At 46.1% G+C, this 24,071-nt stretch overlaps 1 protein-coding gene across 2 annotated transcripts in view; it reads left to right on the top strand.

Annotated features, from left to right (window-relative positions):
- The window catches only part of CD38 (CD38 molecule), a 58,372-nt gene that overhangs the window by 24,435 nt on the left and 9,866 nt on the right, over positions 1 to 24,071 (top strand). For both annotated transcript variants that reach the window (XM_088836531.1, XM_088836530.1), the window contains exons 2-4: positions 9,141 to 9,270; positions 11,852 to 11,984; positions 20,287 to 20,372. In XM_088836531.1, coding sequence (XP_088692657.1) covers positions 9,141 to 9,270; positions 11,852 to 11,984; positions 20,287 to 20,372 — 349 coding nt within the window. The remainder of the gene's footprint in view (positions 1 to 9,140; positions 9,271 to 11,851; positions 11,985 to 20,286; positions 20,373 to 24,071) is intronic.

The following is a 24,071-nucleotide window of genomic DNA, read 5'->3' on the forward strand; positions in this document are numbered from 1 at the left end:
TTAACTAACAAACTTTTGTCGTATTTCCAAGAAACAACATGTTAGAGATAAAAATCAAAGTACATCTTCCCTCAATTTTCTTCTTTCTCAGTTACAAGCAATACTCGATTCAGCTATATCTTTCTAGAAATATTTTCTGAATTTATGAGCACGTATGCATATATTCATTTTTTCTGCACACCTTCTTTTGTCTGTGTCTTATTTTATTTTCACTTAATAGTGTATCTTAATTATCAGTGTAGTTCTGTCTCATTCTATAATAGCGTTCCACTTTATAGATTTACCAAGTTCTAGGCTTGTATTGATGGACATTTGCTTCTGCTGCTAAGTCGCTTCAGTTGTGTCCGACTCTGTGCGACCCCATAGACAGCAGCCCACCAGGCTCTGCCATCCCTGGGATTCTCCAGGCAAGAACACTGGAGTGGGTTGCCATTTCCTTCTCCAACGCATGAAAGTGAAAAGTGAAAGTGAAGTTTCTCAGTCGTGTCTGACTCTTAGCCACCCCATGGACTGCAGCCTACCAGGCTCCTCCGCCCATGGGATTTTCCAAGCAAGAGTACTGGAGTGGGTTGCCATTGCCTTCTCCGGATGGACATTTAGGTTGTTTTAAAACTTCCCTGGTGGCTCAGACGGTAAACCGTCTGCCTACAATGTGAGAGACCCAGTTTCACTCCCTAAGTAGGGAAGATTTCCTGGAGAAGGAAATTGCAACCCACTTAAGTACTCTACTGGAAAACCCCATGGACAGAGGAGCCTGGTAGGCTACAGTCCATGGGGTCACACATGACTGAGCGACTTCACTTTAAACTTTTTAAACTTTCACAGTAGATTCCAAACTATGCTTCAATAAAATCCTTGGGTTTGTAAAACAGAATTCTAGAAGTCAAAATATCTGCCACTCTACATTTCGAAAACATCTCCGTAGGGTGGCTTTCATCCTTGTGCTTCTTGTCACAAGACGGCTGCTGCAGTTCCAGGCATTACGTCCTTATATCATGATACCCAGGAACAGAGAGCAGGGAGATGGACAAAACTGCCTTCCCTGCAAGTCTCCTGCTCAAGGAATAGCATCCTTTCCAGAGTCCTCCTTCAACTGCCTCTGTGCTTCCACCTTGAATGTTATTAGCCAGAATTGGTACACATGGCTCCCCAAACTGCAGAGGAGGCTTGCAAAGTGAGCATTTGATATTTGGAATCTCTATGATAGGAGACATGCTTTGCCAGTAGGGAAGAAGAGTGAAGGATATCCATTCAGGTTGGAAAGCAAAGTTGTCTGCTACGTCACATATGGCCAAACTGGCCTCCAAATATGTGGTATCAATTTCCCTTCACAAAAGCAGTGTGAATTTACTTGTTACCATGCATCCTCACCAGCACTTGGAAACTGTCAAAATGTTTTGCCCATCTTTTGTGGCTCTAATTTTTGTTCCCCCGATTACTAACACAATTGATCATTTTCTAATGGGTTTATCAGTCATTCTGGTTTCTTCTGTGAAATGCCTATTTTTATCTTTTGCCTGTTTTTATATTGAATTTTTTTCTTCATATTGAATGTATAAAGATTCCAAATTTTTGTCAGTTATGTGGCTTGCAAATAACTTCTCCCTACCTGTGGTCTGACCTGACTTTATTTATCAGGTCCCTTGACTTACTGAAGAGTCCAATATACTCATACTATCTTTTATGGCTGTACCTTTTTGCATCTTTAAAAAACTGTTTATTGTTGGGGGGGCCACACTGCAGGGCATGTGGGATCTTGATTCCCTGACCAGGGATCGAACCCATGCCCTCTGCATTGGAAGCTTGGAATTTTAACCACTGGACCACCAGGGAAGTCCCTTGTATGTTATTTAAGAACTTATTTTCTACCAGAGGTCACAAAATGTCACATATACTCTAAAAATTGTAAAACATTTGATTTTCATTAGTGTTTTATACTTTTGGAATATATTTTTGTGTGTGATATAATGTAGGAACCTAATTCACTTTTTCCCCTATAGCTGGATAGTCAGTTCTGTGAGTTCCATCTATTAAATAATCTATTACTTATGAAGGGCTTTATAATGCCACTTTTGTTGCATATCAGGTTTATTAGCTCATTTCTGGGCTCTAATATGTTTTATGATCTTTTTATCTCTAAACCACGCCACATTGTTTAAATTACTAATGTCTTGATATTGAGTAGGGTACCTCTACTTTCTGTTACTACTTTTTTTTTTTTTTTGAAGTTGATGCAAACAGAATTACATACTCCATATTTTTGTCTCTGGTGTCTTTCACAGCTTTGGCATGATTTTTTTTTTTTTAATTCATCCGTGTTGTACTAATAGTTACTTCCCTATTATTGCTGAATTGTAGTCCCTTGTGTGTATACCACAATGTGTCTATCTGTTCATCTGTTGATGGCTATTTGGCTTGTATTCACTTTTTGGATATTATGAGTAAATTTTCTATGAATATTAGTGTACAAGTTACCGTGTAGACATGTGGTTTCATTTTTCTTGGGTAAATTCCCAGAAATAAAAGAGCTGAGCAATTGTGGTTCAGCTGTTTAAGAAACTGCTACACTGTTTTACAAGGTAATGGCATAGTTTTATGTGTGTGAACACATATTCATATCATATCAGGGTATTCATATTCATATCAGGGTATGAATATTCTAGCACTGTTATTGTCGGGCTTTTATGTGTTAGCCATTCTAATGGGCTTGCAGAGGTATTTGAATGGTGGTTTTAATTTGCATTTCCCTCATGACTAATGATATTGAACATCATCTCACGGACTTATTGAAGTATGTATTCAAGTCTTTTGCCAATCTTTAAAAAATTAGGTTTTTGTTCTTACTATTGAGTTGTAGGTGCTTTATTTATACTGAATACAAGTCCATTATCAGTTCAGTTCAGTTGCTCAGTCGTGTCTGACTCCTTGCAACCCCATGGACTGCAGCACACCAGGCCTCCCTGTCCATCACCAACTCCCAGAGCTTACTCAAACTCATGTCCACTGAGTCGGTGATGCCATCCAGCCATCTCATCCTCTGTAGTCCCCTTCTCCTCGTGCCCTCGATCTTTCCCAGCATCAGGGTCTTTTCATTTTGCATATGAAAACTTTTTTGCTACAGTATTATTTGGGCTTACCAGGTGGTGCTAGTGGTAAAGAATCTGCCTGCCAAGCAGGAGACCTGGGTTCGATCTCTGGGTCAGGAAGATCCCCTGGAGGAGGGCATGGCTACCCCCTCCAGTATTCTTGCCTGGAGAATCTCCACGGACAGAGGAGCCTGGTAGGCTACAATCCATAGAGTTGCAAAGAGTCGGACACAGCTAGTATCGTTTATGGAAAAGCTTTCCCTTGCCTTCTCTGACTCCCTTCCTGAAAGTCAGTTGACCGTATCTTAGTCCATTTCAGAGGCTGTAACCGAATGGCATAGACTGGGGGTTTATGGGCAACAGAAATTTATTTCTCACAGTCCTGGAGGCTGAACATCCAAGACCAAGATGTCAGCAGAGTCAGTGTGTGCTGAGAACCCACTTCCTAGTTCAAAGATGGCCCCTTCTTGCCGTGTCCTCACAAGGATTAAGGAGGGAGTTCTCTGGGTCTCTTTTATGAGGATGTTAATTCCATTCATGACAGCTCTGCTCTCATAAGCTAATTACCCCAAATGCCCCACTGCCAAATACTATCGCCTTGGGAAATAGGTTTAACTTACGAATTTTTTTGGGGGGGACACTAACATTCAATCTATAGCATCAAGTATGTATGGGTTTCTTTCTGCCCTCTCTTCTACTTCTTTGATTTATTTCAATTCTTTCATGATTCCTACATTGTCTAGATCACTGAAGCTCTTTAGTAAATCTTGAAATCAAATAATGTAAGCCCTCTAGCTTTTCCCCTTTGATTGGTTTGGCTAGCTTGTATAATAAAGTTTAGACTCAACTTGTCAATATTTTTAACAAAGCATGCTGGATTTGTTACCATCCTAACATTGAGCCTTCCAACCCATAAATATGGTGTATCTATTTCTTTGAAATGTTAATCACTTAGGTGTGTTTGACTTTGCAACCCCAAGGACTGTAGCCTGCCAGACTCCTCTGTCCATGGGATTCTCCAGGGAAGGATACTGAAGAGGGTAGACGTTCCCTTCTCCAGGGAGTCATCCCTACCCAGGGAACCCAGGTCTTCTGCATTGCAGGCAGATTCTTTAATATCTGAGCCACCAGGGTAGCCCTTAGGCATTTGAAAATTTCTCACAGCAATGTTTTGTTTTCAGAGTACAAGTTGCATATATTTTGTTAAATTTGTTAATATTTCCGATTTTTGCATTCCTATAGTTTAATATATATACGTATATATTCTAACTTGATATAATATGTAGTATATAGTTTTCATACAGTGCATAATGTGTAGTATTTAATATATAGTTTATAGCATAATAGGGGGCAACAGGGGATGAGATGGTTGGATGGCATCACCAACTTGATGGACGTGAGTTTGAGCAAACTCCAGGGTTGGTGATGGACAGGGAAGCCTGGTGTGCAGCAGTCCATGGGGTCACAAAGAGTCAGACACGACTGAGCTGAACTGAACCGATACAATATATTACATATCCTGATCAATAGCACCTCGACCCAAAGACTTCTCCATCCTAGTTCATGGCAAGTCCATCCTTCCAGTGTCTCAGGCCCCAAACCCTGGAATTATTGACTCCTTATTTCTCTAACACTACTTATCCTATCTGTTAGGAAATCTGCAATGAGTCAAGAATTTATCATGTCCACTGCCACCCTGGTGCGAATCACCATTGGCACTCATCCAGATTACTGGTCTGGGAGTGCAGCTCAACCCAGAAAGTTGCTAACCTCTCTGCCTTTTCCGATTTTCAGACTACATTTAACAAAGCAGTCAGAGAAAAGCTGTGCAACCTAAGTAATGTCACGTGCCTCCCCTGTTCAGCATCCAGTATGTCTCGTCAGTTCCCCATGAGTAGAGGCTTGCTGAGCCTGGCCCAGTGGGATCGCCTTTCTGACCTCATTTCCGCCCACTGTCCACCTTGCTCGCTGCTCCCGCCCCACTGGCTTCTCTGCTATTTCTGGAACAACCAGGCACCAGGGCCGTGGTGAACGCTGTCCCTTCTACCCAGAGTGTGGTGGGTGTCTGTGCGACTAACTTCCTTGCTTCCTTTGATCCTTTGCTCAGATGTCATCCACTGTCCTCCCTGTTGAACACGAAACACAGACACTTCCTCCCCATGACTTCTGACTCTCTTCTCCTGTTCTATTTCCCTTCCCCCTGCCATAGAATTTATAAATTGCTAGGATACTCTAATACTCACTATCTTTATTGTCTATTATCAGTCTTGCTCTGATAGAATGGAGTTCTCCCGGGACAGAGGGTCTTGTCTATTTTGTTCACTGGCGTATCTTATTTGCTCATAAATGTGCCTGGAACATAGCAGATGCTCAATAAATATTCACCAGGTGAATGAATGAATGATTTCTGAGCTTTCCTTCAGCCTGAAGAGCCTTCTGACTTTGAGGCTCTGCTGAGAAAATCCTCACCACCGCGGTGAATGCCGTCAATCTCTTTCTCCTCCCAGTAGGTGGCAGTCTTCACCGTCAACGCAGGCTTCCAGGAGCCTCAGATTTGAGAATCCACTGACTCCTGCATTGCAGGCAGGTTACCATCTGAGCCACCGGATCCTAATTTCCGTTAGGACTCAACTTCGTTCTGGGGAAAAGTTGTTATGTTGTACAGTCGCTCAGTCGTGTCCAACTCTTTGCGACCCCATGGACTGCAGCGTTCCAGGCTTCCCTGTCCATCACCAACTCCCCGAGCTTGCTCAAACTCATGTCCGTTGAGTCAGTGATGCCATCCAACCATCTCATCCTCTCTCGTCCCCGTCTCCTCCTGCCTTCAATCTTTCCCAGCATCAGGGTCTTCTCCAATAAGTTGTCTCTCCTTATCAGGTGGCCAAAGTATTGGAGCTTCAGCTTCAGTCCTTCCAATGAATATTCGGGGTTGATTTCTTTTAGGATTGACTAGGGATAAGTTGGAGAAGGTGATGGCACCCCGCTCCAGTGTTCTTGCCTGGAGAATCCCAGGGACGGGGGAGCCTGGTGGGCTGCTGTCTATGGGGTCGCACAGAGTCGGACACGACTGAAGCAACTTAGCAGCGGCAGCAGCAGCGGGGATAAGTAGGGACATGATTTAAAATTTCCTGAAGGGGGCAGCATTGTTAAGCAGAAAGAGAGGAGTTTGGCGGTAAGGCACCTGTCCTGCCTGCTGACTGTTTGGCTTTGGGCAAGTTGCTAAGCTCTGAGACTAGGTGGCTCCAAAGCAGGGGAGAGGGTAGTCCCCCACCCAACACACACACACACAAGGAGGGCTGGTGTAAGAGTTAAGTCGGATGCGTCCACGATGAGCTCGTGGCGTGTGCTGCGGTGCTCACGCCCCCTCCGCGCTCCTTCTAGCACTCCCCGCCTGTGGGCACTGGAGACGCCAGCGAGAGTGGGTCAGAGGCAGGAAGAAGGGGCGGCGGTGAACAGGGGGGAACACTCATGGTGGGAGGGGAGCTGGTGGGCGTCTGCGGGAAGGAGCTGAGTGGTAGGAAGGGGGAAGACGTCTCAATGACCTTGAATCCTGACATTGGTGCCCAGCCTGCATGCACTGACTCTAGGTCAGCAATTAAGGAAGCAAACAGCAAACTGCTATCAGCCTGGGAGTCCAGCACAACCCAGTTGCTTACGAGAAATCACTTCTTTCAGAAGCAGCTCCTGGAGCTTGTCAGGCATGAACACTGATGAAGCATGTTGATTTTTCACAGGCTTCCCTGGTGGCTCAGATGGTAAAGAATCTGCCTGCAATGCGGGAGACATGGGTTCGATCCCCGGCTTGGGAAGATCTTCTGGTGAAGGGAATGGCTACCCACTCCAGTATTCTTGCCTGGAGAATCCCATGGACAGAGGAGCCTGGTGGGCTACAGTCCATGGGGTTGCGAAGAGTTGGACACAAATTAGTGACTGAACAACAGGAAAACAGTTCAGATTGCTGGTTACCATCAATGCCTGCCCACCTACCCCCACCCCCTGAGAGCACCCACACAAGAACACCCGTGGTTGAACAAGGTAGGTTTATTGCTCTTTGCAGAACAGCAGGACACTCACCCCCTAGGGATGCACAGAGGCAGGAGAGGGCTCCATCTAAGGATATTGTGTGTTAGTTGCTTCGTCGTGTCTGACTCTTTGCAACCCCATAGACCACAGCCCACCAGGGCCCTCTGTCCATGGGATTCCCCAGGCAAGAACACTGGAGTGGGTTGCCATTTCCTTCTCCAAAAGGAAGTGTAGAAAGAAAGTGAAGTCGCTCAGTCCTGTCTGACTCTTTGCGACCTCATGGACTATAGCCTGCCAGGCTCCTCCATCCATGGAATTTTGCAGGCAAGAGTACTGGAGTGGGTTGCCATTTCCTTCTCCATCTAAGGATGTTAGAAGGGACTTAAAGGATTTGGACTTGCTTTATGAGATTTTGGCCGAGTTTCAACGAGGCTGGTTCTCCCTGGATGCTGCCAGGAGGCAAAGGGGATGGGGGTTACCCTTCATATGCTAAGCCTCTTCAGTCATGTTCCACGCTTGCAACCCCATGGACTGTTGCCCGCCAGGCTCCTCTGTTCATGAGATTTCCCACGAGGCAAGAATATTGGAGTGGGTTGCCATTTGCTTCGCCAGGGGATCTTCCCAACCCAGGGATCAGACCCGCGTCTGTTACATCTCCTGCGTTGGCAGGTGGTTTCTTTACCACTGAGCCACCAGGGAAGGCCATAGGGGCTGGGCCTCGCTGATATTCTCCGATTCCTGGGCTCATCAGGAGGAATGAGCCCCTCGACTTGGCCAGCCTGAGTCAAGGAGGCAGAAGACCCTTGGAATAACTGCTTGGTTAGTGCCCTGCAGGGACAAAGCAGGCTCAGAGGGAATAAAAAACTGGAGGCTCTTCCTCACTCCCCTGGGTCCAGCTGTCTGATCTGATATTGTACTTGGGATGCCAAGTCCAAAGGCCAGAGTTTGTCCTGATGACGATAGCTGAGCTCTGCCATTGGAAACCCACTCCCTGCCCCCCTGAAGGGCTCGGGTTCACTTGCAACACAAACTCACAAGGGAAGGTCCAGCTCGGTCCCCTCCAGCACCCCACCCCCCCGCCTCCCATCCATTTCTGCTGCCTCACCTGCCTGCCTGCTCTCCACCAGGGGCTGTTTGGAGGGGGCCGTGGGGTATGAGTTTCTATTTCAAAGACTTCTCTCCATCTTTGAGGCTGGCACAGATTTTTTTCAGAATGATTTTTCAAAAAAAACAAACAAAAGTCAGCAGAGGCCACCTCCCTGTTTCCACCTATCCACCATCTTCCCCTGGTTATTAGGTAAGATTCGGAACCGTTTCCTTGGTCTAAAAGACCCACGTGATCTCCTCTCAATTACTTTCCTGACTTGACTGCTGCCCCCTGCTCCTCTTGTTCTTCGCTCACTTCCTCAAAATCAGCAAGTTCTTTTCTGCCTCAGGGCCTTTGCACTTGCAGGGCCCTCTGCCTGGACCGCACCCCTTCCCAACATCTAGTCTTAGGGAGCCATCTCCTGACCAGCCTTCCTAAGGTGGTCATTGCACCAAAATTCCCCACTGATTCCCTACGCTCTTATCATCACCTGTACTTATTTTGTTCTCTTATTTGCTTGTTTGTGTCCGATCTGTCTCTCTGACCAGAGAGGAACCTCGAGGGCAGGGGAGGCTGATGTTCATGCTGTGACGATGCTGCACGCGTGAGACTCCGTGGTGTGATGAGCCACTTGGTGCACGGTGACTTTCTCAGTGAGACTTCTTTGGTGTGTGTGCGCTCAGTCGTGTCCAACCCTCTGTGGTCCCATGGACTGTAGTCCACCAGGCTCCTCTGTGCGTGGGATTCTCCAGGCAAGAATACTGGAGTGGGTTGCCATGCCAGGGAACCTTCCCTACCCAGGGACAGAACCCGCGTCGCCTGCATCTCTTGCAATCGCAGGCAGATTCATTACCGCTAGCGCCACCTGGGAGGCCTTGTGCTCTAAACATATATTTGAAATCGAACGATTCATCTTTTACTTTGCTTCCTGTCTTATCTCACAGAAGCAGAGACTGCCAAGGGATCAGGCAGGCATTCATGAGTGCATTCATTTCCAAGGATCCCTGCAAAGCGACAAAGGAAGACTACCAACCACTGATCGACCTGGCATATCCCACTGTGCCTTGTGGCAAGGTAACTGGGGCCAAGTTATGGATTTAAAAACTGAGCATAAAAGCCAAAGGGAAGAGGTCATGATCAGGGCGAGGGAAGAGGAAAATTGGATATTAGGATGCAGGCTTGATTGATAGGGAGGGAGCTTGAGGGCCTTGGGGAGAGCAGGATGTCACAGGTATTCAGGACACCCCGGCGGACAGGAGATGAGATAGGATTGGGGAGGTAGAAAGAGGAAAGGAAAGCTGGACAAAAAACTGGCAGAACAAACCTGGCATAAATCCCAACCCAATCCACACAAAAGTAATCCACCTGATAAAATTCAAAAGTCTCCTTAACCTCTGGTGATAGTGATGATGGTAACAGCAACGCCTTTTTTAATTTTCTGAGGGTCCTTTTTGCTTACAAAAGACTCTCTGAACCTTATCCTGTTAGGTTTCCACTGTGAATCTGTGAAACAGGCAGGTTAGGCATCAGTATCTCCATTTCACCAGAAAGAATACTGAAACTTCGTGGAGTTGGGGGACCAGTGATGACTGAGTTTGATAGTCTTGAAAGTACCCAGCTGAAATGTACAGGGTTCAAGATTTAGAGCCAGAGAGGCCTGGATTTTAATACACTCATTATACTGGAAAAGGTCTCTAACAGAGTGCATCTTTTATTTTTAAACATTTTATTTATTTTAATTGTAGGAGAATTACTTTACAGTATTGTGATGGTTTCTGCCATACATCAGTATGAATCAGCCATAGGTATACATGTGTTCCCTCCATCGTGAACACCCCGCTCCCATGGAGTGCATCTTTTCTAAAATCGGCGTTTCAGGTGAAAATTCAGTGTGCCCCAAATCATCTTCATGTAGCCCTGAAGCCTTAAAGCCACAAATTACAGCATCTGCTCCCATTGTTAGAGCTGTGGTTACCATGGCGCTCTGGTTGGTACAGCAAGCACGAGGCCCTTCACAGAGGAGCTGCTTGTAGATTACCACCCAGGAGATGCTGGCTGAATAAGTGATGGGACCGCTGACAGGAGACAGGCACGTGACTTGTATTGTCTCATTTCGTCTCAGCATCTCAGGGGTTCCTTACCATTATTATCTATGGTGGCTAAGAGGTCAAGAATCCGCCTGCCAATGCAGGAGAGGTAAGAGACCAGGGTCTCAGTGCAGGAGATGTAAGAGACCGAGGCCCGATCCCTGGGCTGGGAAGACCCCCTGGAGGAAGGCATGGCAAGTGTTGGTTGCTCAGTCATGTTCAACTCTTTGTGACCCCGTGGACTGTAGCCCACCAGGCTGCTCTGCCCATGGGATTCTTCAGGCAAGAATACAGGAGAGGGTTACCATTCCCTTCTCCAGGGGATCTTCCTGACCCAGGGATCAAACCTGGGTCTCCTGCATCGCAGGTGCACTCGTTACCACCTGAGCCACCAAGGAAGCCCCTAAGGCCTGGCAGCCCCCTCCAGGATCCTTGCCTGGAGAACCCCATGGACAGAGGAGCCTGGCGGGCTACAGTCCACGGGTCACAAAACGTCAGATACGACTGAAGTGACTAAGCACACACACACCATTTTACGGAAGGGGAACGCAAGGCTTAGAGATTCTTTAGTCGCCCAAGGTCAGAGGGCTAGTAAGCAGTGATGCTGGGTTTTATAAAAGCAGCAGGACTCCAGGGCCTGGCTGCAACGTGCCCCCTCTGCTGCCTCCTGCTGAGAATAAGCAGCTCCATGGAACAGAAGATGGCTCTGAAATCTGACTGTACAAGGGACCTTCACAAGGGTCCCTGACAAAGCTCACTGTATTTGTTCTTTTCCTTTGTTTGTAAGGGGCTTGGGGAGATTTGAGGGAGAAAGCAGGGATTATAGAGCTCTTTAAGAACCAAGGAGCACCGTCCCAGAAAATGGCGTGTAGAAAAAGTTGTTTTGCCAAGAACTTTAGGAATTTGGAACTTCTTAATGCCTCCCCAGATGTATTTGGAGCTTTAAAAATTCTAGGATTTTTAAAACATTTTTGTTTATTTAATTTTGGCTGCACTTTTTATTCTATTTTAAATTTTTATTTATTTAATTTTGGGTCTTTGTTGCTGAGCTCAGGCTTTTCTCTAGTGCAGTGACTTTTCTTGCTGCAGAGCAGGGAGTCTGGAGAGCGCAGGCTTTAGTAGTCATGGTTCCCGGGCTTAGTTGTCCCTTGACATGCGGGATCTTCCCACATCAGGGATCGAACTTGTGTCCCCGGCGTTGGCAGGCAGTTTCTTAACCATTGGACCAGCAGGGAAGTCCTATTATAAGATACCGATTAGTGGTTTTCAGGCTTTTTTTCCTGCAGTCCAGAAAAATCACCTCACTTTACATTGTGACCTAGAGAACACACACACACACACACACACACGCACGCACACACTCACACACACAAGCATGCATACACGCATACATACGCACCCTCTCACTCACACACAGAAACTGATGATGCCCGCCATCCTTACTCTTATACAGGTGATTTATGTGATGTTTCCCGTGTTTTCTTTCATTTAAAAAAGATGCAGATTTGGTGTTTTTATTCAACTTAGTAAGTTGATCTCAATCATAGATTGTGTTTATTCTTTCCTAGGCAGTCTTCTGGAGCAAAACAAAGGAGCTGGCTCGTGAATATGCGAAAGGGCGGGGCCTCTTGACCCTGGAGGACACGCTGCTGGGCTTCCTTGCGGATGGCCTCAGCTGGTGTGGAGAGCCCGGCTCTTCTGGTGAGATCTGGGACCGTGTGGGGTGGCCCCGGGGACGTGCAGGGTGTAGGAGCCTGGTGCTCTGTTCATGCTCCTCGGGCCAATGGAAGACAGCATTCTGTAGGCCAGCTCACGTTTTCTAGAAAAATAAATGACTTCAGGATTTGGGACTGTCCAAGCTTCCTGATTCTCTCCTTCTTGAGGGAAGGTGTAGCCTGCTTTGGAATGGTTGGTGGTCTGCTTTCTCTAAGGGTGTCATTCAGGACCAAAGAATTCTTGGGCAGGAGGAGCTTCCAAGGGAACCAGGCAGAAGTTCTTGATTTGCAGATCAGCCCCCAGTGGGCCATGGGTCACAGGCCACGGGCCACGGGCGTCTCTGTCTCTGGCTGTGTGTGGCTCTGCCAGGAATGAGCGGTCCCTTTACCTTCCCAGAAAGACCGAGAACACCTCCCTGTGGGAAGGCATTTCTACCGAGAAACTCTGACTGCACTTTGACTTCTTTTTCTCCTTCTCTTTTTATTTATAATGTGGGTGTTTTTACTTTATATTGTTTTATTCTTTTACTTTATATATTTTATTCTTAATATTATTTTATTGCTCTAGACTTACCAAAAAAAAAAAACTTACTGTGTGGCTTCTTCAACCCAGACGTGCATTGTTTCCAAATACCAAAAGGATGCACTCTTTAAAAAAAAAAAAAAAGATTTTATTTATTTATTTATTTCTGGCCGTACTGGGTCTTTGTTGCTGTGAGGGCGTTTTCTCTCGTTGTGGCACGTGGGGGCTCCTCTCTAGCTGCCGTGTGTGGGCCTCTCACTGCTGTGCCTTCTCCTGTTGCTGTCACGGGCTCCAGGGCACAGGGGCTTCCGTGTTTGGGGACCACGGGCTTGGTTGCTCCTTGGCATGTGGGATCTTCTTGGATCAGGCATCGACCCGTGTCTCCTGCATTGGTGGGTGGATTCTTCACCACTGGGCCACCAGTGAAAAAATCAGCTTAAAGTTCGACATTCAGAAAACTAAGACCATGGCATCTGGTCCCATCACTTCAAGGCAAATAGATGGGGAAACAGTGGAAGCAATGTTAGACTTTATTTTTGGGGGCTCCAAAATCACCGCAGATGGTGACTGAAGCCATGAAATTAAAAGACACTTACTCCTTGGAAGAAAAGTTGTGACCAACCTAGACAGCATATTAAAAAGCAGAGACATTGGTTTGCCAACAAAGGTCTGTCTAGTCAAAGCTGTGGTTTTTCCAGTAGTCATGTATGGATGTGAGAGTTGGAGTATAAAGAAAGCTGAGCGCCAAAGAATTGATGCTTTTGAACTGTGGTGCTGGAGAAGACTCTCGAGAGTCCCTTGGACTGCAAGGAGATCCATCCAGTCCATCCTAAAGGAAATCAGTCCTGAATATTCATTGGAAGGACTGATGCTGAAGCTGAAACTCCAATACTTTGGCCACTTAATGCAGAGGAGAACTGACTCATTTCAAAAGACCCTGATCTGGGAATGATTGAAGGTGAGAGGAGAAGGGGACGACAGAGGATGAGATGGTTGGATGGCATCACTGACTCAGTGGGCATGAGTCTGAGTAAACTCCAGGAGTGGGTGATGGACAGGGAGGCCTGGCATGCCGCTGTCCATGGGGTCACAAAAAGTCGGACACCACTGAGTGACTGAACTGAATTGAGCTGAGCCACCAGGGAAGCTCCTCCAGTTTTTGAAATTGAAGTATAGTTGATTTACAGTGTTCCGCTGGTTTCTGCCATACAGCAAAGTGACTCATTTAAACTCACATATGCATTCCTTTCTAATATTCTTTGCCATTATGATTTATCCCAGGAGAGTGCATGTAGTCCCCTGTGCTATACTGTAGGACCTTGTTGTTTGCCTATCTTTGATTCTGAGGCTCAGCATATTTGTGTATTTAATGGTGGACATTTCTATTCCTGTTGCTAACTGACAGCTCTTGTGTATTAGTCCTTTTATTGGGATGTCTATTGCTTTCTTCAAGAAGTTCGATACAAGTCAGCAATGATCGCCACTATTTACTGGGACTTACAGTAGTCCCAGTCCCTGTTTTATGTGCTGTGTGAATGTTTGCTCATTTAATCCCTCAGGACTCCTGCGATGGTCCCATTGAACAGATGAGAAGTCTGAGGCTCAGGGCTGCAGAGTGAGTGTCACCTCGTGAGTGGTAGAGCTGGAGCAGACCCAGGATTACTGGCTGAAGGATCTGTGTTCTTAACCACGTGACATCCGGCCTGTTTTCTGTCACAGATCTATTTTCCTCAGCTTCCGTTTTTCTTTTAATACTGTTTATATTCTGTGTTTTGTCTACAGAAAGGCAGGGAAGTCTGTCAACCCTGCCCCATTTGGGTTCCCTATTTTGCTTAGGTTTTCCTCAGGCAAGGTTGAAGTCTTCTATATTTCCATCGTGTTTTTATTTTGTAATTTTCAATTCATGTTTCATCTAAACTTTCCACCCAGAAATATGACATATAAATACGCATCTCCATTTTATTTTATTTTTGGTTAACTTCCAGTTTTCGCCATATTTCTTGCTTTCCTTTTTAAATGTCGCTTATTGTAAGTTGGGCTTCCCAGCAGCACTAGTGGTAAAGAGTCCACCTGCTTTAGCGTTTGATGGTCATTCATTTAATCCTTTTAGCTTTTAAATGTGTTTCCTTAAAACATTTTAGGTTTTTTTTTTTTTCAATTTACTACTTCAATTCTTTCTTAAAGTGAAAGGTATGTAAACATCTACTTCTCATCTATTTACCATTTAGAGTTCTTTATTATTGCTTTCTTTTCAACTGAATCCTGTAAAGTCATTTTATTTTGTCAGCTTCCTTCTTCTTTGGCCTCAGTTTTTATTGATTTTAACCTCTTCCCCTTATCTTGTTTGCTGTCTTTCCATTCCTAAATTTATGTTTTAATTGTTCTACAGTCTGGCTTAAATGCTTTTTCCTTATTTTTTGCTACATTAATTTTGCCTTGTTCATTTGCTTTATTATGAAAATGGTAGGTTGCAGTCCATGGGGTCGCTAAGAGTTGGACACGACTGAGCAACTTCACTTTCATTTTTCCTTTCCTGCATTGGAGAAGGAAATGGCAACCCACTCCAGTGTTCTTGCCTGGAGAATCCCAGGGACAGGGGAGCCTGATGGGCTGCCGTCTACGGGGTTGCACAGAGTCGGACACGACTGAAGGGACTCAGCAGCAGCAGCAGTTTCCATTGTAACCTTCTAATTCCTTTTTTAAAAAACTTCTTATTCTGCTCTTTAGGTGCTTGATTTCTCTTTATTATAAAATTTCTCTCCTTTTTTTTTCCCTTGACTTTAAACTTTTATCTAATGAGCAGGTGGCAAGGGGGAGATATCTTTGTGGGGAGGAGGTAGGTGACAAACTCAGCAACTTCTCTCTGGATGTGGTTGTGAAGATAAAAAAGCTTTATAGCACCTTACAAAATGCATGTTCACTTCATTATCATCAACACTTTTGCCTCTGTTGGAGATGATTCAAATTTATCTTTCGACTCCACAGTATTTATTTACATTTGTACATGCAAAAGTTTTTGTTCTAATTTGTGTTATTTTGTTTTTAATGCATTTAATTATTACGGAATCCTCAGGATTACTTCCTCATCTGATCTAGAGCTTTATTTTCCGTCATTGGTGGTCAAGCCCACATCTGCAGTTATGTTTGTTTCCTGAGGCTGCCGTAATGAGGAACCACACTTTTGTTGTTGTTCAGTCACCAAGTCATGTCCGACTCTTCGTGACCCCATGGACTGAAGCACACCAGGCTCCTCTGTCCCCTACCATCTCCCCGAGTTTGCTCAAATTCACGTTCATTGACCATGTCTGGTGATGCCATCCAACCATCCCATCCTCTGCTGCTCCCTTCTCCTCCTGCTTTCAATCCTTCTAGCATCTGGGTCTTTTCTAATGAGTCAGTGCTTCACGTCAGGTGGCCAGATTGTTTGAGCTTCGGCACCAGTCCTTCCAATGAATATTCAGGACTGATTTCCTTTAGGATTGACTGGTTTGATCTCCCTTCAGTCCAAGGGATTCTCAAGAGTCTTCTCCAGCACCACAGTTCGAAAGCATCAATTCTTCAGCACTCAGCCTTCTTTATAGTCCAACTCTCACATCCATACATGACTACTGGAAAAACCATAGCTTTGACTAAATAGACCTTTGTCAGCAAGGTAATGTCTCTTCTTTTTAATATGCTGTCTAGGTTTGTCATAGTTTTCCTTCCAAGGAGCTGCGGCTGCTACTGCTGCTAAGTCACTTCAGTCGTGTCCGACTCTGTGCGACCCCATAGACGGCAGCCCACCAGGCTCCCCCGTCCCTGGGATTCTCCAGGCAAGAACACTGGAGTGGGTTGCCATTTCCTTCCCCAATGTGTGAAAGTGAAAAGTGAAAGTGAAGTCGCTCAGTTGTGTCCAACCCTTAGCGACCCCACGGACTGCAGCCTACCAGGCTCCTCTGTCCATGGGATTTTCTAGGCAGTAGTACTGGAGTGGGATGCCGTTGCCTTCTCCGTCCAAGGAGCTAGAGTCCATTAATCTTATCTTTGCATTTGCTCTCTGCAGTGATTTAGGAGCCTAAGAGAATAAAGTCTGTCACTGTTTCCACTTTTCCCCTTTCTATTTCCCGTGAAGTGATGAGACCAGATGCCATGATCTTAGTTTTTTGAAAGTTGAGATTCACGCCAGCTTTTTCACTCTCCTCTTTCACCCTCATCTAGAAGCTCTTTAGTTGCTCTTCACTTTCTGCCATTAAGAGTGGTATCATCTGCATGTCTGAGGTTGTTGATATTTCTCCTGGCAGGTGGCTCAGTGATAAAGAACCTGCCTGCTAATGCAGGAGATGCGAGTTTGATCCCTGGGTCAGGAAGATCCCCTGGAGGAGGGCATGGCAACCCACTCCAGTATTATTGCTGAGAAAATCCCATGGACAGAGGGGCCTGGCAGGCTGCATTCCACGGAGTCACAAAGAGTCTCACACAACTAAGCGACTGAGCGCGCATACACACACACACACACAATCTCGATTCCAGCTTGATTCATGCAGCGTTTCTCATGATGTACTCTGCATATAAATTAAATAAGCAGGGTGACAATGTACAGTCCTGTCATACTCATTCCCCAATTTGGAACCAATCCATTGTTTCATGTCCGGTTCTAACCGCTGCTTCTTGACCTGCATACAGGTTTCTTAAGAGACAGGTGAGGTGGTCTGGTATTCCTGTCTCTTTGAGAATTTTCCAGTTTGGCATGCCCACACAGTCAAAGGCTTTAGCGTAGTCAAGGAAGCAGAAGTAGGTGTCTTTCTGGAACTCCCTTGCTCTCTCTATGATCTAATGAATGTGGCATCAAATAATATAAATTTGTTTTCTGACACTTCTGGAGGCTAGAAGTCCTTGACCAAGGTGTTAGCTGGGCCGTGCTCTGTCTGAAGGTTCCAGGGGGAGAGACTCTGACTCTTCCAGCTTCTGGTGTTTGCTGGAAAACCTTGCTCACGGATACATCACTCCATCCTCTGTCTCCATCCCCACTTGGCTGTCTTCTTCCTGCGTGTCTCCACAGCGTCTTCTCCCTGTGTTTGCCTCTGTAACCAAACCTCCCTGCTCATAAGGACCTCAGCCTGATGGGACTAGGACCCACCCAACCTAGCGGCCTCATTTTTTAAAATTAATTACTTTAACTGAAGTAGCAGTCTCGTTGTGACTTGATTCCATCTGCAAACAGCCTTCACACATCTTTTGGGGGGTACACGATTCAAACTATACTAAGAGGGAAGCAGAAAGATGGGTGTTTCTGTAGGGTCAGCTGTGCACAGAGCTGCAGAGGAGACAGGCGTCTGCTACGTGTCTGACTTCTGGGCTCTCTCCACGCCCCTCAGGACCTGCTTGCTGGTGCAAAGCCGCGGTGACACCTTGTGCCAGACTGTGCCTTCACTCTCCGTCTGCCCTCCTCCGCCATGCCCAGTCAGTCCACACCCAGTTATTTACCTGGAACTTGTCCATTCCTTCCTGTGGCTGTTGCCACTGCCTGAATCCAGCTCACTAACAGCCTCTCCTTTCCTGCTGGACAGACTGCTCACCCCCGAGCCCTTTAGGTCAGCCTCCGTCTGGCCATCCCAGTGGGATTGCTTCTGTCTCGAACCTAAAACCCAAACAGCTCTCTTTTGCCCCAAGATAAAGTCTGCATTCTGTCTTTCATACCCCGGATCAGCAGCCCAGCCCCTCCCCGTCCCTCTGCTCTGACAAGGTCATTCTAAGCCCCGTGCCTGCGCACTGCTCCATCCACGTGGAGCCCCTTTCTCTAGCTCATCCTATTCATCCTGCACAGCCAAGTTCGGCATCACCTTCCCTTCTGGTGCCACATGCCGCCCCCAACCCAAACTGACGTCTCCCTGATTTATTTGATTTTAGCAGATCACTGGGGCCTCTGAAGGCAGAACTGTTATCTAATTCATCTTTCTGTCTCCAGGACATAATATTCAATAAATGCTTGTGTACTCAAATGCGGAAAATGTGATATACACATGCAAAATGGGATATTATTCAGTCTTTGAAAAAAGAAAGCCCCATCATTTGTGACAATATGATAAAGCTAGAGGGTATTATGCGAAGTGAAATAAGTCAGACAGAAAAAGATACAGCATGGTATCACTTATAAGTGGAATCTTTAAAAAAAAAAAAAGGAAGTCGTAGAAACAGAGACTACGTAAGTGGTTTCCAGGGGTTGGAAAGTGGAGGAAATAGGGAAAGAAGGGTAAAATTTTTCATTTATTAGACAGATTAGATCTGAGAATTTAATGTGCACCATGGTGCCCATAATTGTTAACTCTGTATTATATAACAGAAATTTGCTGAGACAGCGGAACATCAAAGAAAGTGAAAGTTGCTCAGTCACGTCCAACTCTTTGTGACCCCATGGACTATACAGTCTGTGGAATTCTCCAGGCCAGAATACTAGAGTGGGAAGCTGTTCCCTTCTCCAGGAGATCTTCTCAACCCAGGAATCGAACCAGGATCTCCGGCATTGCAGGTGGATTCTTTACCTGCTGAGCCACCATGGAAGCCATCAGTTCAGTTCAGTCACTCAGTCGTGTCCGATTCTTTGCGACCCCATGAACCGCAGCATGCCAGGCCTCCCTGTCCATCACCAGCTCTTGGAGTTTACCCAAACTCATGTCCATTGAGTCGGTGATGCCATCCAGCCATCTCATCCTCTGTCTTCCCCTTCTCCTCCTGCCCTCAATCTTTCCTGGCATCAGGGTCTTTTCCAATGAGTCAGCTCTTCGCATCAGGTGGCCAAAGTATTGGAGTTTCAGCTTCAACATCAGTACTTCCAATGAATATCCAGGACTGATCTCCTTTAGGATGCATTGTTTGGATCCCTTTGCAGTTCAAGGGACTCTCAAGAGTCTTCTCCAACACCACAGTTCAAAAGCATCAATTCTTCTGCACTCAGCTTTCGCCATAAGGACTTCAAAGTTCTCATTCAAAAGAAAAAAGAATATGAGGTGATGGATGCACTAATTAACCTGATGGGGGAGAATCGTTCCACAATATGTATGCATATCAAATCATTACATTGTACCCTTTAGGTATTTTACAGTTTTATTTGTCAATTATTTGTTGTTGCAGCTGTTCAACTGCTAAGTCGTGTCCAACTCTTTGCGACCCAATACACTGCAGCACACCAGGCTTCCCTGTCCTGCACTGTCTTCCAGAGTTTGCTCAAAGTCCTGTCCATCGAGTCGGTCGTGCTGTCTAACCAGCTCATCCTCTGCTATACCTCAATAGAAAGCAATCCAAATAAGTGCTGGTGTGTTAGGGCAGGTATCCTCGGGAGAGGGAGCACAAGGTGTCCCTGCCTTATGTCTGTGGGTCCTCGCTGACAGCCGAGCCTGGCTGGCTGGGGTGTGTGTAGGGAGACTGAGGGTGCCTGAGCCTCAGGGTGCGGGAATGAAAGCGCTGAGGGAGGAAATGATCTCAGTCCTTCCTGGGGCTGGAAGTGCTACCGGGGGCTTGTCTCTGTTAGATGAGCTTTTGCTGCAGTTTCCCAGAATGACGACTGAAAGCGGTCACTGTGATCCCGGGGCCTGGAGGGCAAGCTGAGGACTGGGAAGGGGTTCCGGGGGCACTTAGCTAACCTGGGTCGAGAGGCACCTGTTCTCCGTCCTCCGTCTTGGCAGGGATGCCGTGGAAAGTGGCTCCACTGTGATCCGGCAGCCCTCAAAGAACAGAGATGAGTTTCGCCTTTTCTCTCCCACTTTATGTTTCTGCAAACCATGTCTTTCAGATTTGAACAATCAGTCGTGTCCAGACTGGAAGAAAGACTGCAGCACCAACTACGTTTCTGTATTCTGGGAAGTGCTGTCCGAAAGAGTAAGAACGGGGTGGGGTGGGGGCAGAATGGGAAGGAGTCTCTAGAGGGAGGGGATATATGTATATTTATGGCTGGTGCATGTTGTTTGGGCTTCCCTGGTGGCTCAGACGGTCAAGTGTCTGCCTGCAATGCGGGAGAACCAGGTTCGATCCCCGGGTCGGGAAGATCCCCTCGAGAAGGAAATGGCCACCCACTCCAGTACTCTTGCCTGGAAAATCCCATGGATGGAGGAGCCTGGTAGGCTACAGTCCATGGGGTCGCAAAGAGTTGGACACGACTGAGCGACTTCACTGGCACTGGCATGTCGTTGTACAGTGTGAAACGTCCCCAACGTTGTCAAGCAGTTATCCTCCAATTAAACATATTAAAATAAAACAATTCACTTTATGAAGAAAAACAAACAAAAGGGTAAGTACCAACGTGAAATTCTTTGGAGACCAAAGAGCTTAGGAGGTCACCCAGTCGGTGGTTGGTTTTAATTTACTTGGAGAAGGGAGCATCCCAGATCCTTTTAGAAACAAAAGTTTAGGGTTCTTTCCTGAGAAAAATGTTCATAAGCGTGTTTCAAAAGATTTTCACATGTATTTTTGTGGCCAATCATGGAAGGTCTCAGGCTCTAGATGAAGATTCCTTGCTTCTGCCATTTTTTGGAGCTTTGGCTGCCAGGCACCTCTGGCTTGGTTGAATCCTCTGATCTGGGTATTGGCCAACCTTAGATTCCTGGACAGTTTTTTTTTTTTATTGGAGGTTAATTACTTTACAATATTATATTGGTTGGTTTTGCCAAACATTGACATGAATCCGCCCCGGGTGTACATGTGTTCCCCTTCTTGAACCCCTCTCCCACCTCCTTCCTCCCCATATCCTCCCTCTGAGTCATCCCCGTGCACCAGCCCTGAGCATCCTGTATCGTGCGTTGAACCTGGACTGGTGATTCGTTTCACATATGATAATATACATGCTTCAATGCCATTCTCCTAAATCATCCCACCCTCACCCTCTCCCACAGAGTCCCAAAGACTGTTCTATACATCTGTGTCTCTTTTGCTGTCTCGTATGCAGGGTTAAGGTTACCATCTTTCTAAATTCCATATATACGCATTAGTATACTGTATTGGTGTTTTTCTTTCTGGCTTACTTCACTTTGTATAATAGACTCCAGTTTCATCCACCTCATTAGAACTGATTCAAATGTATTCTTTTTGATGACTGAATAATACTCCATTGTGTATATGTACCAAAGCTTTCTTATCCATTCGTCTGCAGATGGACATCTAGGTTGCTTCCATGTCCTGGCTATTATAAACAGTGCTGCAATGAACATTGGAGTTTCTTTCAATTCTGGTTTCCTCGGTGTGTATGCCCAGGAGTGCGATTGCTGGATCATATGGCAGTTCTATTTCCAGTTTTCTGAGGAATCTCCACATTGTTCTCCATAGTGGCTGTACTAGTCTGCATTCCCACCAACAGTGTAAGAGGGTTCCCTTTTCTCCACACCCTCTCCAGCATTTATTGCATGTAGACTTTTGGATAGCAGCCATTCTGACTGGTGTGAAATGGTATCTCATTGTGGTTTTGATTTTCATTTCTCTGATTATGAGGGATGTTGAGCATTTTTTCATGTGTTTGTTAGCCATCTTTATGTCTTCTTTGGAGAAATGTCTGTTTAGTTCTTTGGCCCATTTTTTGATTGGGTCGTTTGTTTTTCTGGAATTGAGCTGCAGGAGCTGCTTGTATATTTTGGAGATTAATTCTTTGTCAGTTGTTTCATTTGCTATTATTTTCTCCCATTCTGAAGGCTGTCTTTTCACCTTGCTTATAGTTTCCTTTGCTGTGCAGAAGCTTTTGATTTTAATTAGGTCCCATTTGTTTATTTTTGCTTTTATTTCCAATATTCTGGGAGGTGGGTCTTGGAGGATCCTGCTGTGATTTATGTCGGAAGTGTTTTGCCTATGTTCTCCTCTAGGAGTTTTATAGTTTCTGGTCTTACATTTATATCTTTAATCCATTTTGAGTTTATTTTGGTGTATGGTGTTAGGAAGTGTTCTAGTTTCATTCTTTTACAAGTGGCTGACCAGTTTTCCCAGCACCACTTGTTAAAGAGACTGTCTTTTCTCCATTTTATATTCTTGCCTCCTTTGTCAAAGATAAGGTATCCATAGGTGCGTGGATTTATCTCTGGGCTTTCTATTTTGTTCCATTGATCTATATTTCTGTCTTTATGCCAGTACCATACTGTCTTGATGACTGTGGCTTTGTAGCAGAGCCTGAAGTCCGGCAGGTTGATTCCCCCAGTTCCATTCTTCTTCCTCAAGATTGCTTTGGCTATTCGAGGTTTTTTGTATTTCCATACAAATTGTGAGATTATTTGTTCTAGCTCTGTGAAAAATATCATTGGTAGCTTTGGGACAGTCTTAATAATCTACATTTGCAGACCATTTACTGTGTGCTAGGTGTAGTCCTAAGGGTTTTATGTGGATTAAAATCATGCATCCTCGCAAGAACTCTGTGAAGCAGGCAGCTTGAACATCATACCCATTTTACAGATGACAAAATGGAGATGCAGGTAAATAAGCATTCCACTCAAGAGACACAGCAAGTGTTTTTCCCCAGGTGTCTGAGTCCCGATCCAGAATTCACGCTCGGAAATACCATCTTCCCCTCTGTCTATGTATTTCTGGCCTCACTCTAAGGTGCTTTTGTGCTTATTTTTAAAATACTTTTATTTATTTTTGGCTGTACTGGGTTCATCGTTGCTGCACCCGGGCTTTCTCTAGTTGCAGCCTGAGGACTTCTCACTGGTGTGGCTTCTCTTGTTGGGGAGCACAGACTCTGGCCGCAGGGGTTGCAGAAGTTGAGGTGCATGGATTTCGTTGCTCTGCAGCATGTGGGATCTTCCCAGACCAGGGATCGAACCTGTGTCCCCTGCATCGGCAGGCAGGTTGCTAACCACTGGACCGCACGGCAGCCCTGGCCTGGCCTTTCTGTGCGCACCTGCCTCAACCCCGACCAGGCGGAATCCTGCTCCTGCGTTAGGACTTGGTTTCTGTCCTTTGCTGGTTCCTCCCTGCTCTCCATCACAGGCTATTTGGACGTCTTGCTCTCCTTCCCTGCTATCCGTCCATGGACTTTCCTTGGGCTCCCTCTCTGGACAGTGCCCTGGCTGCAAGGCTTCGCGCTGTGGAGGTGGGCGGGATGGCCAGGCTCCCAACTCTCAGTCCCAGGGGCTAAACCCACGTTCAACTCATCATCACAATGCCCTAGAGCTGGATAGTGTGAGAAGGGGATGCAGAGATAGTCCCGGGGGCTGGGTGGGCCTCCTGGAAGAAAGAGCAGATTGCATAGTGTTTTTAGTTTGTATTAGCGTATAGCCGGTTAACAAACAATGTTGGGATAGTTTCAGGCGAGCAGTGAAGGGCTCAGCCACACATATACACGCGTCCGTCCTCCGCTCCCTCGATGGCACACTTTTGTTCACCTTATTTCCCAGCGTCCAGCGAAGATTCCAGCTGAATCTTTGAAAACCCCGTGCTCAGAAATACTCACTCGTCCACTTACTCTCCGCCCCTCAGTGGGCTCGTGCAGCCTCAGGGCCACCGTCCGTCACGGTTCCTGTTTCCTTGGCGTTTCCTCTTGTCTTTCTTCCTTTCTTGCTGCGCAAGGGTCTGCTCCCACTGAATGAGCTGTGTGGTGTCTAC

The sequence above is a fragment of the Moschus berezovskii genome, chromosome 5 (assembly GCF_049115385.1).
Source record: "Moschus berezovskii isolate FMDL1 chromosome 5, NW_MosBer_1.0, whole genome shotgun sequence".
In the NCBI taxonomy this organism is placed as follows: Eukaryota; Metazoa; Chordata; class Mammalia; order Artiodactyla; family Moschidae; genus Moschus; species Moschus berezovskii.